The sequence below is a fragment of the Callithrix jacchus genome, chromosome 4 (genome assembly GCF_049354715.1).
Source record: "Callithrix jacchus isolate 240 chromosome 4, calJac240_pri, whole genome shotgun sequence".
Lineage (NCBI taxonomy): Eukaryota > Metazoa > Chordata > Mammalia > Primates > Cebidae > Callithrix > Callithrix jacchus.
Window position 1 is genome coordinate 117158038 of NC_133505.1, and position 13734 is coordinate 117171771.

Genomic DNA, 13734 nt, shown 5'->3' on the forward strand with positions numbered 1-13734 from the left:
TAATTACATCTCACAATTGATGATTTAACTATTTTACTTTCTTTTTTTTTTTCTTTTTCTCTGGAAGTCTTGGCTCTTCTGGGTGATTTAACTATTTTAATAGATTAGAGAGCTAATGTTCTGGGGTGAAGAATTTCTTTGTTTTTGTTTTTGAGACAGAGTCTTGCTCTGTTGCCAGGCTGGAGTGCAGTGGTGCGGTTTCAGCTCACTGCAACCTCCGCCTCCTGGGTTCAAGCAATTCTCCTCCCTCAGCCGCCCGAGTAGCTGGGACTACAGGTGCGTGTCACCACGTCCAGCTAATTTTGTATATTTAGAAGAGACAGGGTTTCACCATGTTGGCTAGGATGGTCTGGCCTCATGATCTACCCACCTCAGCTTCCTGAGGTGCTGGAATTTGAAGGCGTGAGCCACCGTGCCCAGCCCAATTTTTTTTTTAAACAAGTTCTGGCTCTATTACCCATGCTGTAGTGCAGTGGCACAATCTGGGCTCACTGTAACCTCTGCCTCCTGGGCCTAAGCCATCGTTGCATCTCAGCCTCCCTAGTAGCTGGGACTATAGGCATGTACCACCATGCCCGGCTTATTTTTGTATTTTTGTAGAGATGGGGTTTCACCATGTTGCCCAGGTTGCTCTTAAACTCGTGAGCTCAAGTGATCCCCCTGCCTCGACAACGTGCTGTAATTACAGGTGTGAGCCAGCATGCCTGCCCCAAAGAATTTTTTTCTTCAAAAAGTTTGTATTGGGAAATGACTTACCTTGATAAAAAGCAGTATTTTCTCTTTCTTTTCTTTTCTTTGACAGAGGTTTGCTCTGTTTGCAGTACAATGGTATACAATGTTTGGAGTACAATGGTGCATCTCAGCTCACTGCAACCTCCACTTCCTGGGTTCAAGCAATTCTACCTCAGCCTCCTAAGTAGCTGGGATCACAGGCATGCATCCATATGCCTGGCTAATTTTGTATTTTTAGTAGAGATGGGGTTACTCCATGTTGGTGAGGCTCGTCTTGAACTCCTGACCTCAGGTAATCTGCTCACCTCAGCCTCCCAAAGTGCTGGGATTACAGGCGTGAGCCACCGTGCCTGGCCAAAAGCATTTTCCAATCATAAGCATATATATTATGTCTTCCCAATTTCTATATGACTTTTTTATTTTCTTATTTTCACTCTTATTGTCCAGGCTGGAGTGCAGTGCCACTATCTCAGCTCACTGCAACCTCCACCTCCCAGGTTGAAGTGATTCTTATGCCTCAGTCTCCCAAGTAACTGGGATTACAAGCACATGTGACCATACCCAGCTAATTTATGAGACTTTTTTTTAAGTTTCAGCTTTTAATAAAAAGCTTATTGTTCTTCCCATATCTATGTTTAGGAGAGAATGCTAATTGCCTGACCCAATTATCTGTTCTCCCTTTTTGGCTTTGTGTCAGAATCCCAGAATTCACTCAGGTTAGCAATATGCTTAGCTTTCCTTGCAGATACATGTGGTCATATGACTAAGTTCTGGCATTGACATGGAATAAGAAATGCTGAGTTGTGGGGAAAAAAGAGGCAGAAAAAAACAAGTGCTGAGTGGTGCTTCTGGGAAGTTTCCTTAAACTTAAAGGCTTAAGAGGAAGCAGGTGGGCTTATCTGTTTCTGCTGAAACATAGATGTGGTAGCTAGAGCTCCAGCAGGATTCTTAGACTTCAAAGTAACCTTGGAAGCAGAAGCCATGAATGGCAGAGCAGCAATAGAGAAGACTGGATCCTGATATGTGAGATTACCCTGGACTGCTAAGAGTAAAGGGTTAATAAAACCCTTTTTCTTTCTCCCTGGTGAAATGACCTGAGTTTGCCTTTCAGCACTGTTTCTCTGGAAACCTACTAGGCAAGGTAATAATGGAATGTCAGCTATAATATTAGGCAGTATTGTTTATGATTAAAAATGAGCCCTTAGCTGGGCGCCACAGCTCATGCTTGTAATCCCAACACTTTGGGAGGCCAAGATGGGTGGATCACTTGAATCCAGGAGTTTGAGACCCAACCTGAGTGGCATGGCAAAACCCTGTCTCTATAAAAACACAAAATTAGCTGGGCATGGTGGTGTGTGTCTGTAGTCCCAGCTACTTAAGAGGCTGAGGCAGGAAGATTGCTTGAGCCTAGGAGGTGGAGAGTACAGTGAACTGAGATCACGCATGCCACTGTACTACAGGGAAAGACCCTGTCTCAAAAAAAAAAATAAATAAATAAAAAATAAAATAAATGAATTTGTGGTAATTTGTTACTATAGAAATAGGAAATTAATACCAAACCCTCTTACATTGCTCATGGGAACTTAAGTGGTACACGTGCTTTGGAAAACAGTTTAGCAGTGCCTCAAAACATTACACTTAAGAGTTAGCAGGCTGGGCACAGTAGCTCAGGCCTGTAATCCCAGCAACCCAGCCTCGACTAAAAATATAAAATTAGCCAGGCATGGTGGCATATGCCTGTAATCCCCGCTACTTGGGAGGCTGAGGCAGGAGAATCGTTTGAATCCTGAAGGTGGAGGTTGCCATGAGCCAAGATCAGGACATTGCACTCCAGCCTGGGCAACAAGAGCAGAAAACTCCGTCTCAGAAAAAAATAAAAATAAAAAAGTTGGCATATGACCCTGCAATTTGACTCCTAGAGAACTGAAAACATATGGCCACACAAAAACTTGTACACCAATATTCAAAGCAGTTAGCCGGGTGTGGTGGCATGGGCTTGTGGTCCCAGCTATTCAGGAGGCTGAGACACTAGAATTGCTTGAACCTAGGAGGCGGAGGTTACAGTGAGCTGAGATTGTGTGACTGCACTTCAGTGTGTGTGACAGAATGAGGCTGTCTCAGAAACAAAACAAAGCAAAACAAAACAAAAAAACAAAGCAGCATAATCCATAGTAGCCAAAAAATGTGAATCACTCAAATGTACTTCAGTTGGCCGGGCATGGTGGCTCACACCTGTAATCCTAGCACTTTGGGAGGCTGAGGCGGGTGGACTGCCTGAGCTCAGGAGTTCAAGACCAGCCTGGCAAACATGGTGAAACCCTGTCTCTACTAAAAAATATGACGATCATTAGCCAGGTGTGGTGGTACACGCCTGTAATCCCAGCTACTTGGGAGGTTTAGGCACAAGAATTGCTTGAACCTAGGAGGTGCTGAGGGTGCAGTGAGCCTAGATCACACCACTGCACTTCAGCCTGGACGACAGAACAAGACCATGTCTTAAAGAAAAAGTACCAAACTGATGAATGGATAAACAAAATGTATATCCATACAAAGGAATATTATTCAGTCCTAACAAAATGGAATTACCGATCCATGCTACAAGACGAATGAATGTTAAAAACAGTAAGTGAAAGAAGTCAGACACAAAAGGCCACACATTGCACAAATCCATTTATATATATATTCAGAATAGGCAAATCCATTGAACATAATGTAGATTATTGGTTGCCAAGGGCTGCCAGGAGGGGGCAGTGGGGTGTGGACTGCTGTGTGTGTGTGTCTAGGGGGTTCTTTTTGAGGTGATTAAATGTTCTGGAATTAGTGGTGATGTTTGCACATCTCTGTGAATACACCAAAAACCACTGAATTGTATACTTTAAAAGGGTAAATTTCATGGTATGTGAATTATGTGGTAACTTGAAAACTGAAGAAAAATCACGATCAGCAGTATATTTTTTATTCAAAGCAACCACAGGAGAAAGAAGTATATTTTAAATGCATCTTTTATGTACTAAAGCAACTGTTACACTGATCGCACAGTTGTCAACAGTGCCCATTTCACATTAATGTTTTTACTAATTATGTGAGTACCTACCATGCAATCAATCTTTCTAACGCCCTGGGAGTCCCTTAAGAATAAAATCTAGTTTCTGAATACCTGATTCCAGGTATACACACTAGCGTGTACATGAAACTGCGAGAGTCTTAGGTTACTTTTTTTTTTTTTTTTTGACACGGAGTCTCGAGCCGTCGCCCAGGCTGGAGTGCAGTGGCGTAGTCTCGGCTCACTGCAACCTCCGCCATCCCGGTTCAAGCAATTCTTCCTGCCTCAGCCTCCCGAGTAGCTGGGATTACAGGCGCCCGCCACCACGCCCCGCTAATGTTTGTATTTTTAGTAGAAACGGGGTTCACCATGTTGGCAAGGCTGGTTTCGAACTCCTGACCTCAGGTGATCCGCCCGCCTCGGCCTCCCAAAATCCTGGGATTACAGGCGTGAGCCACCACGTTCGGCCAGTGTTACTTAAAAGTGTTACCTCGCACTTGTAATTCCCGGGAAAGAACGGGGGCAAATATTTGTAGCCAAGGGAACAGGGCGCGATTCCAATCAAGATGGCCGCCAGCGTCTCTAGGCACCCTCGGCGTGGCCGTCCCTGGAAGTGGCGTCACGTGGAGCTTCCGGTTCCGCCTGTTCCGGCGCACGTAATCGCCAGGGGCACGTGCATTCACCCAGTTAAGCGTTGCAGGTAGCGGTAGCGATGGACGCTCTGGATCGAGTAGTGTGAGTGCGCCGGGTCTCCGCCCCGGGGAACGTTAGGGTGAAAGGGTCCTGTGATGGGGTGGTATTGCCTCGGCCTCTCACCCTTCCTGGGTCACCTGTCTTCTTGCCTGGTTGGGGTCCAATCGATCACCAGTCAGGGTCTTCCTCAGCGCGACCTGCTTGCCAGGGAACCGGGGAAGCTTTCAAGTGGGGACCGCGTGATGGGAGGTGGGATAGAAGCGTTGGCCGCTTTTATCCTAGCCAGTTGAGAAACGTCTGGCTTCCGAAGTGTGAGACAGATGGTAGAGTGAGGGGTTAAAAGCACAGCCCTCAGAATCCGACAGATCTGGGTGACAGTCGGCGCGTCCATTTAAAGCGCTGTGACTTTGAGTCATTAAATGTCTCTAAATCTCAGTTTACTCTGTAAAAGAGCCCTCATCATAGTCATACTTCATAGAGCTGTGAGGGTTAGTTTCGAGATTATATGTAGAGCTTTTGCTGCAGCACGTAGAAATGTTCATTGGTTTTCTTTTCCTTCCAACTTTGTACACTTAGGTTATCCTTGAATGATACCTGTTTTAAATTTGTTCAGGAATATTTATTGTGCTAAACAGCCCTGCTGTTATTTGCTGTGGTTTTCTTGCTATTTACCTAGGTCAACATATATCCAAAACGACAATTGTAGCCATTCATTCAGAGATTTTGCGCACCTGCCTCTAGCTGTTTGGACTAGAAAGAAAACTAGTTTACTAGGTATTGGGACTAGTTTACACTTTAACTGGGGACTAGACAGCTTATAAAATGTTAATTGCTATTTGCATTTGTTGCTGTTAAAAGATAGAAATAGTTTGTATCTTTATCAACCGGTAAATGATTAGAAACTTTATATGTGACATTATATCTGGAGGAGGATTTTTCGAATCTACATGGGAAACTAAAGTGTGTGTATTTTCTCTTTTTTTTCCCAAAGTGTCTATGGGACTGGACGAGGGAGGGTCATAATTATTTGAGAGGAGGAATTCTTCCAGTAGATGGCAGAGACTGTCTGAAAAGCAAGGTGCTCATTGTAGAGGAAGCAGAGGTGAAGCCCATTTTTTGAACAGAAGTGTATAAAAACATGCCACTCCTACTGTCACATCATAAAGTCAGAATAATGAATTTATTTTCCGTTCATATTTTACAGGGTAATTGGTCTAGATGAATTTTTAAATCTAGCTTTTTAAATTTTTTTTTAAATTTTTGAAACAGGGCATCTCTCTGTCACCCACGGTGGAGTGCAGTGGCCTGATCACAGCTTACTTCAGCCTTGGCCTCCCTGAGATCAAGCAATCCTACCTCAGCCTGCCAAGTAGCTCAGACTATAGGCGTACACCATCACAGCTAGTTATTGTATTTTTTTAGCTCAGACTATAGGCGTACACCATCACAGCTAGTTATTTTATTTTTTTGTAGAGATAGGGTTTTGTGATGTTCCCCAGGCTGGTCTCGAATTTATGGGCTCAAGCAATCTGCCCACCTTGGCCTCCTAAAGTGTTTGTATTGCAGGCTGTGAGCCACCACCCACCCCTAGCTCCTTTTAAAGATTGGCCTGTTTACTTGCTGTGTGATCTTGGGCACATTACCTGTCTGTTCAATTGCCTCATCTGTAAAGTGAACTCTTAGGATCGTGGTGATTAAGCCTTAATAGAGTGACTCCATGTAAACATCAACCTTATTATTCCCTATTGTTGGCATTGTTGACGTTCACAGCCATGATGTTGGAGTGTAACAGGTGTATACTTCCTGGCAGGCATTGTGGTCTTAAACCTGAAAGAAGGCTAAGCGGTCATTAGTCTTATGTTTAGTAAATGTCCACAGGTTGATCAGCAGTTGATGCTCAGTTCTTTGTATTAGGGTACAGGATGCAGTTAGTTTGAAGAAGAAAGAAGAGTAAAAATAGTGACAGTATTTACTTGATCCCTTTATTTTTTACTTAAAAAAGATTTGAAAAAGAACAGTAATAAAAGAACGGGAATAGAAAAATGAAAGCTTTTCTTTTTAAACTAACAAAACACTTATTTAACAGTAATAATGACATATCTTTTACTAATATCTCCCAAAAAAGTGAGCTTTTGGCCTGGCATTGTGGCTCACGCCTGTAATTCCAGCACTTTGGGAGGCTTAGGCAAGTGGATCACGTGAGGTAAGTAGTTAGAGACCAGCCTGGCCAACATGGTGAAACCCTGTCTTTACTAAAACTACAAAAATTACCTGGGTATGGTGGTATGTGCCTGTAATCCCAGCTACTTGGGAGGCTGAGGCAGGAGAATTGCTTGAACCCAGGGGACGGAGGTGGCAGTGAACCGAGACTGTGCCATCACTCTCCAGCCTGGGCAATAGAATGAGACTCTGTCTAAAAAAAAAAAAAGATTTTGTTTAAGGGTGGAATCCTAAATGAAAAATATGTTAGGCCAGGCGTGGTGGCTCATGCCTGTAATCCCAGCACTTTGGGAGGCCGAGGCGGGTGGATCACGAGGTCAAGAGATCGAGACCATCCTGGTCAACATGGTGAAACCCCGTCTCTACTAAAAATACAAAAAAAAATTAGCTGGGCACGGTGGCGCGTGCCTGTAATCCCAGCTACTCAGGAGGATGAGGCAGGAGAATTGCCTGAACCCAGGAGGCGGAGGCTGCGGTGAGCCGAGATGGCGCCATTGCACTCCAGCCTGGGTAACAAGAGCGAAACTCCGTCTCAAAAAAAAAAAAAAAAGAAAAGAAAAGAAAGAAAAATATGTTAATGTCTCATTTAAAAAAAAAAATCTCAGTTTTTAAGAATTTGGATATTCATTAAGTCATGGCTTTGCAATGTGAGGAAAATGTTTAAATAGTTATGAATTGTGCTTTTCTAAACAGAAAGCCCAAAACGAAAAGAGCCAAGAGATTCCTTGAGAAGAGAGAACCGAAACTCAATGAAAATATTAAAAATGCCATGCTGATCAAAGGGGGAAATGCAAATGCAACAGTGACACAAGTACTTAAAGATGTGGTAAGTATATATACTTAATCTTTAAAAGGTATTGAAGTCATTTTAGAATTTTCAGCATGCTGGGTTGGGCTGCCGGATAAATACATAGATAAACTTGCCTTAAGAACTACTAGTCTTAGAGAAGAGCTAAAGTTGAGGGGTTATTGACCTTTCGAGGCACCGACTACTAGTTTTTCTTAAAGCAACTAGTTTTCTTAGTAAATTTTGTTTTATTTTATTTAGTAACACAGGTGAGTCTGTTAGGGTAAAGGTCTTTCTTAGTACATATAAACTGTTTTCAGTTGCTAGAATTTGGCTTACATTTTAGGAAAAAAATTCATAAAGCAAAATAACTGCATATTGCTGTATATTTAGTCATTCAACACCACCAGTTACTGTGCTAGTGCTGCAAATTAATAGGTGAGACACAGTCCTTTCAGTGAGCTTAGAGAGATAGACGTGCATCGTGCTATACTGGAAGCATGGACAGGGTAGGATGGGAAACAGTTAAAATCACGTGGGGGACCTCTGCACAGGGAAGGTTCCCCCAGAGATAACACTTCAGCTTCATTTTGAAGGGGAAGTTGGAGGAAGAAGTGGGAGAGAAAGAGAAGACCCTCTGAGGCTGTGAAAGTTTATGCAAAAGGGAGTATGAAGGAGCATTGATGCATTTGGAGAACAGTAAATAATTGAGCATGGTTAAAGGATAGTGGGCTAGAAGAGGAGGCATGGGTCATATAGTAACATGGAGTTTGAATCAATCTGAAAGCTCCATGTAGTCATTGAAAGATATTAAGCAAGAGATACCATCAGTCCTTTTAATTGGCTTGATTAGAAAGGGTTGAGAGCAAATGTAGGAAACTAAGCCGTTGCTGCCAACCAGGTGAAGAGCATCTGGAGTCCAGTGGTGGCAATGAAAATGAGAAATGACCAGAAAGAATAGATGTTGAGGGTAGAAGAGTTGGGAACTAGTGAGAAGTGTGACTTACAGGATTTTGGAATGAGTGCCTGATGGGCAATAATGCCAATTAGAAAATGTATCAAGTGGGGGAGGTTTGGAGGGAAAGGTGAAAGGTTCAGTTTGGGACATGTAATTTAAGTAATGAAAATAAAAGCTTTGTTTTTTTCTACCTCTGTAGCCTAGTGTCTAGCCCAGTGTCTGGACCTAGTAGGTACTCAATAAATATGTAATCAACGAATGAAAGGCATAGTGTGTGGAGACATCTAGTAGGTTATTTGACTATTTAGGCCTTGAGTACAGCCAATAGATCTTTGAATTAAATTAATAAATCAAGTAATTGAATACATTTTGTTGTTGTTAATGAGATGGAGTCTCTCTCTGTCCCCCAGGCTGAAGTGCAATGGTGCCATCTTGTCTCACTATAACCTCGGCCTCCTGGGTTCAGGTGATTCTCCTGCCTCTGCCTCCCGAGTAGCTGGGACTACAGGCTCATGCCACCATGCCCAGCTAATTTCTGTGTTTTTTTTGAAGTAGAGATGGGGTTTCACCATGTTGGCCAGGCTGGTCACGAACTCCTGACCTGAAGTGATCCACCTGCCTCGGCCTCCCAAAGTTCTGGGATTACAGGCGTGAGCCACCACGCCTGGCCTTGAATTCATTTTTTTAAACTTAACTAAACTCTGTGCCTGATAAGCATAGTCAGTTCAGATGTCTGAATGTCTTATGTATGCCCATCCCTTTTTTGAAATGTTTGTCTCAGTGTCATTGTGTTGATGGGACACTGGCCCTCTCCTTTCACTATCCATCAGCAAAATGACCCTGCATCTTTAAGCTTTAAAAGCAGCACAATAAAGGCCAGGCCTGGTGGCTCATGCCTGTAATCCAAGCATTTTGGAGGCCAAGGCGGGCGGATCACCTGAGGTCGGGAGTTCAAGACCAGCCTGACCAACATGGTGAAACCCCGTCTTTAAAAATAAAAAATAAAAATAAAAATAAGAATAAATAAATAAATAAATAAATAAAAGCAGCACAATATTACAGATTACTACAATAATTAAAATTCATCATGATGACTCTGAGTTATCAAGAAGAGATAGCAATATTTATTACACAGAAATAGGGAAATAGTTGGCCAAGAATCATTGAAAGTTTTAGTACTTAAAAAGGTAGATTTTACTGTTGCATTTCCTTTGTTCACAAACTGATAGTTGATGAATGATCTCTGTACCTTATTTTTCATTGTTTTCCTCATTTACTCATTTCTCTAATGCAAGGTAGTACCTGATGATATCTTTGTTATTCTCTATGGTAAAGCAGTACTGACATACAAGTAGTAAATGATTATAGGCCAGGTGTGGTGGCTCACACCTGTAATCCCAGCACTTTGAGAGGCTGAGGTGGGAGGATTACTTAAATCTAGGATAACAGCCTGGACGACAAAGTGAGACCCTATCTCTATAGATTAAATTTTTAAATATAATAAAATACAGCCTGGTCAGCATAATGAAACCCCATCTCCACTCAAAATACAAAAATTAGCAGGGCACGGTGCATGTGTCTGTACATGAGAGGCTGAGATTGGAGGATCACCTGAGCCCGGGAGTTTGAGGCTGCATTAATCTTTAATCACACCATTGAGCTCCAGCCTGGGCGGCAGAGTGAGACCCTGTCTCAAGGAAAAAAAAAGAATAATTATTAGTGGATGGTTAGGAGTAGGAAATTAAAAAGAAGAATGTTGAATAATGGGCATTTTTTAAAGTGCTGTGTTTAAACTCTGGCTAGTATTCTGATTGTCATCATTGTGACTGTTTCTGAGTTTTCTTATCTCCACCCAACAGTGTTTCAGTCTGTCAGCCTTTCCTCATAGAATTTAGGTTTTGTGGTTTTGTCTGCTTTTTTTTTTTTCCAAGACAGGGTCTCACTTTGTCACCGGGGCGGGAGTGCAGTGGCGTGGTCACAGTTCACCACAGCCTTGACTTCCTGGGCTCAGATGATCCTCCCGCCTCAGCTTCCCAAGTATCTGGGACTACAGGCATGCATCACATCTGGCTAATTTTTGCAGTTTCTGTAGAGGCAAGGTTTTGCCATGTTTCGCAGGCTATTCTCGAACTCCTGGGCTCAAGCGATCTGCCTTGTCTTCCCAGTGTTGAGATTACAGGCGTGAGCCACTGCACCTGACATTGTTTCCCTAGAGAGAGAATGGACTAAGTCAAGTTTAAAGAAATGAAGGAAATTGTTTAAGTTTGATACACTATGGAAAGGGCATAGAAACCTTTATATTGAAAGTCTAATACGGGAATGCTAAGCTTATGTCACAAGTTATTGTAAGTGATCAGAAGGGAGCCAAGCAGAAGGCATCAGAACCAGATTCAGGGCCCAGAGCAATGTTGTAGAGTGACTGTTATGATGCTTATTTTTATTTCTGCTTTTCAGAATGTATTTTGTTTTGAAAACTATAAATTTTGTTTTACAGTATGCACTGAAAAAACCATACAGTGTACTGTATAAAAAGTAAGTCATGATTTCTTTTACTGTATTTTAAATGTTTTGTTTCATTATAAAAGTAACCACTTTATGGAAGATTTGGAAAACAATTTTTTTAAAGATACTAAAATTCCTTACAGTTTTTAATATTATAATTTTTTCTTTTGATCTTTTTTTCATTTATATTGAATGTCCTTGCATAGTTGTAACCGTAGCATATATATTGTATTTTGAAATAATTATAAATTTACAGAAAGGTGCAAAAATGACGAAGAATTTCTGTATACCCTTCACCTGGCTTCCCCTAATGTTGCATCTTGCATAACCATATGGAGTGATCAAAACTAAGAAATTAACACTGATTCACTCATGTTAATCAAATTACAGACATATGGTTAGCACCAGTTTTTCCTTTTTTTTGACATGGAGTTCTGTTGTCGCCCAGCTGGAGTGCAGTGGCATGATCTTGGCTCACTGCAGCCTTCATCTCCTGGGTTCAAGTGATTCTTCTGCCTTGGCCTCCCATGTAGCTGAGATTATAGGTGTGGGCAGCCATGCCTGGCTAATTTTTGTAATTTTTTAATTTGAGATGGCGTCTTGCTCTGTTGCCAGGCTGGAGTACAGTGGCCTGATCTCAGCTCACTGAAACCTCCAACTCCCTGGTTCAAGCAGTTCTCCTGCCTCAGCCTCCTGAGTAGCTGGGATTACAGCCACCGCATCCAGCTAATTTTTATATTTTTAGTAGAGATGGGATTTCACCGTATTGGCCAGGATAGTCTCCATCTCCTGACCTCGGGATCTGCCTGCCCTGACCTCCCAAAGTGCTGGGATTACAAATGTGAGCCACCACGCCCAGCCCAGTTTCTTTTCTTTTCTTTTTTTTTTTTATTGAGATGGAGTCTGGAACTATCACCCGGGCTGGAGTTGGCGTGATCTTGGCTCACTGCAACCTCCACCTCCCAGTTCACTCAATTCTCCTGCCTCATTGTCCCGAGTGGCTAGGATTACAGGCACACACCATCACACCCGGCTAATCTTTTTATATTTTTAGTAGAGATGGGGTTTCAGTATGTTGGCCAGACTGGTCTCAAAGTCCTAACCTCATGAACCATCTGCCTCAGCCTCCCAAAGTGCTGAGATCGTAGGTGTGAGCCACTGTGCCTGACCACTTTTTCTTTTAATACTCTTTTCTTTTCCAGGATCCCATGTTGCATTTAGTTTTCATGCCTCCTTAGCCTTCTCTAGTTTGTGACAGTTCCTTAGTCTTCCCTTGTCTTCGATGACCTTGACATTTTTGACAAGTACTTGTCAGTTATTTTGTAAATTATCCCTCAGTTTGGGTTTAACTTTTCTCATGAATTGATTGAGGTTATGCATGTTGTGAAGAACACTACAAAAATGTTGCACTTTCCTCATATATTCTTCTGGATTATAATCCCGTGTTCTTAATTTTGTTGCTTAAAATTTTCTACCTTTGGCAATTGGGAACTCTTTTTTTTTTTTTTGAGACAGAGTCCAGCCCAGGCTGGAGTGCAGTGGCGCAATCTCGGCTCACTGCAAACTCTGCCTCTTGGGTTCAAGTGGTTCTCCTGCCTCAGCTGGTTTCGAACTCCTGACCTCAGGTGATCCACTGGCCTTGGCCTTCCAAAGTGTTGGGATTACAGGTATGAGCCACCACACCCACCCGGGAATGCTTTTAGATTGGTTCCTGTGACCTTTCAACATGCCCCCCGTTTTTGAGTACTTCCTTACTTTCTGACACCACAAAATACTCTGGATTCATCTTGTCTTTCTCCTTACCACAGCCCTGGAATAAGCTAGTCATCCCTCAGTAACTGTGGGCGATGGGTTCCAGAAACCTCCCCTTAGATACTAAAATCTGGGTATGCACGTCTCTTACATAAAATAGCCTAGTGTTTGCATATAACTCATGCACGTCCTCCTGTATACTTCTTTTAAACATGTACTTCCCATAAAAGTAAGTCACGTATACTTTAAATCATTTCTCAATTACTTATAATATCTAATATAATGTAAATGCTGTGTAAATAGTTATAACGTGGTATTATCTGGTTTTTCTTGCTTTTTTTTCTCCTTTTCAAGGATACTATACTATCTTTTTATTTCTTAGTTAACTTTTTTTTTTGAGACAGGGTCTCACTGTCACCCAAAGTGGAGTGCAGTGGCATGATCATAGCTCACTGCAGCCTTAACCTCATGAGCTCTAAGTGATACTCTTGTCTCATGCTCCCAGGAAGCTGGGACTACATGTGCACGCCACCACACCTGGCTAATTTTTCTTTTTTGTTTTTGGTAAAGGTGGGATCTGGCTTTGTTGTCCAGGCTGGTGTTGAACTCTTGGCCTAAAGTAATCCTCCTATCTCAACCTCTGAAAATGCTGGGATTATAAGTATGAGCCACTGTGCCTGGCTAATTTTTATTTGAACACCATCTTTTTTTTTTTTTTTTTTTTGAGACAGAGTCTTGCTCTGTTGCCCAGGTTGGAGTGCAGTGGCGCTATCTTAGCTCACTGCAACCTCCAGTGCCTCCCAGGTTCAAGTGATTCTCCTGTCTCAGCTCCTGAGTACCTGGGACTACAGGTGCCCACCACCACCATGCCCAGTGGTATATACAAAACAAATACAAATTTTTGTTTTTTTTTAGTAGAGACTGAGTTTCACCATATTGGTCAGGCTGGTCTCGAACTCCTGACCTTGTGATTTGCCTGCCTCGGCCTCCTGAGGTGCTGGGCTCACACCTGTAATCCCGCACTTTCTTCGTCTGTCGAATACTGTC

General features: G+C 42.4%; 1 protein-coding gene across 3 annotated transcripts in view; it reads left to right on the forward strand.

Annotated features, from left to right (window-relative positions):
- Nucleotides 1–4419: 4419 nt before the first annotated feature.
- Nucleotides 4420–13734, forward strand: part of RPF2 (ribosome production factor 2 homolog) — a 43963-nt gene continuing 34648 nt past the window's right edge. Inside the window, exons 1-3 of one of the 3 annotated variants that reach the window (XM_054254336.2) lie at nt 4420–5570; nt 7382–7514; nt 10928–10965. In XM_054254336.2, the coding sequence (XP_054110311.1) occupies nt 7458–7514; nt 10928–10965 (95 nt within the window). In that variant the 5' untranslated portion in view covers nt 4420–5570; nt 7382–7457. The remainder of the gene's footprint in view (nt 5571–7381; nt 7515–10927; nt 10966–13734) is intronic. The other 2 variants (XM_002747023.7, XM_078369960.1) reach the window with 2 other exon arrangements.